The 2,243-nt window shown below is 47.8% G+C and overlaps 1 protein-coding gene across 1 annotated transcript; it reads right to left on the reverse strand.

Annotated features, from left to right (window-relative positions):
* Positions 1-303: 303 nt before the first annotated feature.
* LOC125219677 (protein JINGUBANG-like) lies at positions 304-1,957 on the reverse strand. Its single transcript, XM_048121720.2, has one exon. The coding sequence runs from the start codon at positions 1,778-1,780 to the stop codon at positions 539-541; it is 1,242 nt and encodes a 413-aa protein (XP_047977677.2). The 5' UTR covers positions 1,781-1,957; the 3' UTR covers positions 304-538.
* Positions 1,958-2,243: the final 286 nt, after the last annotated feature.

Below are 2,243 nucleotides of genomic sequence, written 5' to 3' on the forward strand. Positions count from 1 at the left end.
ACTATCATTTTTCAATGGTAACCATATCTTATGTGATGTAATAACAAATAAAATGTAGCCGGATTTTGTTGCTAGTGGAAAAAATTCAATAACTCTTTAAGTTTGTGATATTATACGGCGAGTTGAAAATTTGTGGGAACAAATAAACTTTTAGAAAGTGTCGTCAATATCTCATACATAAAGTAAAACAAACCTACAATCGTGGTCTGTGGAATTGCATGTTCAGCAGTTAGCAAAATCCCTTGTTTTCTGGACTTTTTTGTGTGGAGCAACAACATTATTCTTCATTTCTCTACTCAATCCTTATGAAAAAGGAAAACAAAAATAAACCTTTACCTTCAAAATTCAAATACAATCTCCAATTAACTGACACCTTCAAGAAAAAATGTATCCCCCCAAAAAACAAAAAAATTCAAATACAAAAACCAACTAACTGATGTAATTACACATTCAAGAACCCAAAAAAACACAAAAACAATCACACTCTGTCATGAAAATCCTATCTAAAAAACAGGATAAATACAAAAAAACAAAACATTCAACTGAGAAACCTCAATTTATTGTCATTGTCTCCATTTATATGATGATGATCAGAAGCAGCAGCAGGAACCCACCAAACCCTCAAGCTCTTATCAAGACTCCCACTATACAACATGAACCCCCCGCCGCCGCCAACCCTGAGCGGCGACGCCTGCAAACACTTGACCGGCCCTTGGTGCCCCCTTATCACCATATGCCTACACACCCCACCCCCCACCTCCCTCCTCCACACACACACACTCTTATCCGCCGACCCACTGCACATCATCCTCTCCCCCATCAAACACAAACACAGCACCGCCGTCTCATGCGCCCTCACGTCACAAACCCCCCTCCACCCCTCGCCGCAGCTCCACCCCATCAAGCTCCCGTCCGAGCCACCCCCGTACACAAAACCCTCAGTGACCACCACAGCATTGAAGGAAACATCCTTGTGCCCCTCCAACACCTTTCTGCAAGAATGCTGCCCCTTTCCCCCGGGCCCCCTCGCCCACGCCTTGATCCTCCCGTCGGCCGAGCCCGAGTAGACCGAGCCTCCCCTCGCGGCAATGCTGTTGATGGCGTCGTCGTGCGCCTTGATGGACTCGAGGCATTTAAAATCGGAAACGCGCCACACCTTGATGGTCTTGTCCCAGGAGCCGGAGTAGATGAGGCCGGCGGAGACGGAGACGGCGAGGCAGGAGATGGTGTCGGCGTGCTCGATCCAGAGGAGCTTGTGGTGGCGCCGCGTCTGGACGTAGTTGCTCTGCTTCATGAATTTCCCCAAGTAGTCCTTGGTGGTGGGGAGCGTGTCGATGAGCTTGAACACATTCTCGGAGCTTCGGGAGACCTTCCAAGCCCTAATTCGGCTGTCCTGGTGCGCGGTGAAGACTCTGTTTCCGGCGGCGACGAGGGCTTTGACGGCGCCGTCGCCCTGGCCGAATTTGGTGAATTGGCGGAGATCGGGGTGCTGCCAGACGATGATGTCCTTGGCCTGGGAGGCGCTGAGGATGAACTCGCCGCAGAGGGCGAGGCAGGAGACGGATCCGACGTGGCCGGAGAGGACGGCTAGGGATTTGTAGGATTGGGAGGAGGAAATTGGGGCGGAGGCGGCGGTGAGCTTGAATTTGAAATCTTGGAAATTGTATCGGAATGAAGGCGCGGGGCTTTCTGATTCGGCGTCGCTGCTGTTGTTGCTGCTGCTGGTGTTGCTCGGCGTCGAGCTTGTTGATAGCAATGGCGTGTGTTCTTGAAGCATCATTTCCCCCCTTTTTTGTTGATTGAACGAATTGAATTGAATCAATAAAGTGGTTTGTTTTGCATGAAATGAGAGAAAGAAGAAAGGGAATTTCCAAGTATATGTAGAGAGAGAGGAGCGGAGATGGGAGAGAAAATGGAATTTTCATGGGTTTTTTGGGCTGTAATTTAATCGAGAGGGAAAGGGGAGGGGGCGGTGCAACGGCTACTTTGAAAACTACCGAATTTTAGAAAAAGGGGTATTTTGGGGATTCCGCTGTATTTCCTTCTTTTTTAAGCTGGAAAGAACTCACTATAATCGTTTAATAAAGAAATTGGGATGTTAACATTGATATAGTATAGGCTACACTGACCAATTATGGGCTGCCAGCTAATGGTGTGGGGGTAAATTAGTGAATTGAAATGTGGGATTACTTTGAGTTGGGGTTTTATGGAAGGAAGTGGACAAAGAAACGAATACTTATGGA

Source organism: Salvia hispanica, chromosome 1 (genome assembly GCF_029641045.1).
Source record: "Salvia hispanica isolate PSC_SH4W2 chromosome 1, Shi_PSC_v1, whole genome shotgun sequence".
Lineage (NCBI taxonomy): Eukaryota > Viridiplantae > Streptophyta > Magnoliopsida > Lamiales > Lamiaceae > Salvia > Salvia hispanica.

Coding starts and splice junctions, on each gene's coding strand:
- LOC125219677 (XM_048121720.2), bottom strand. CDS start 1,780: ATGATGCTTCAAGAACACACGCCATTGCTATCAACAAGCTCGACGCCG.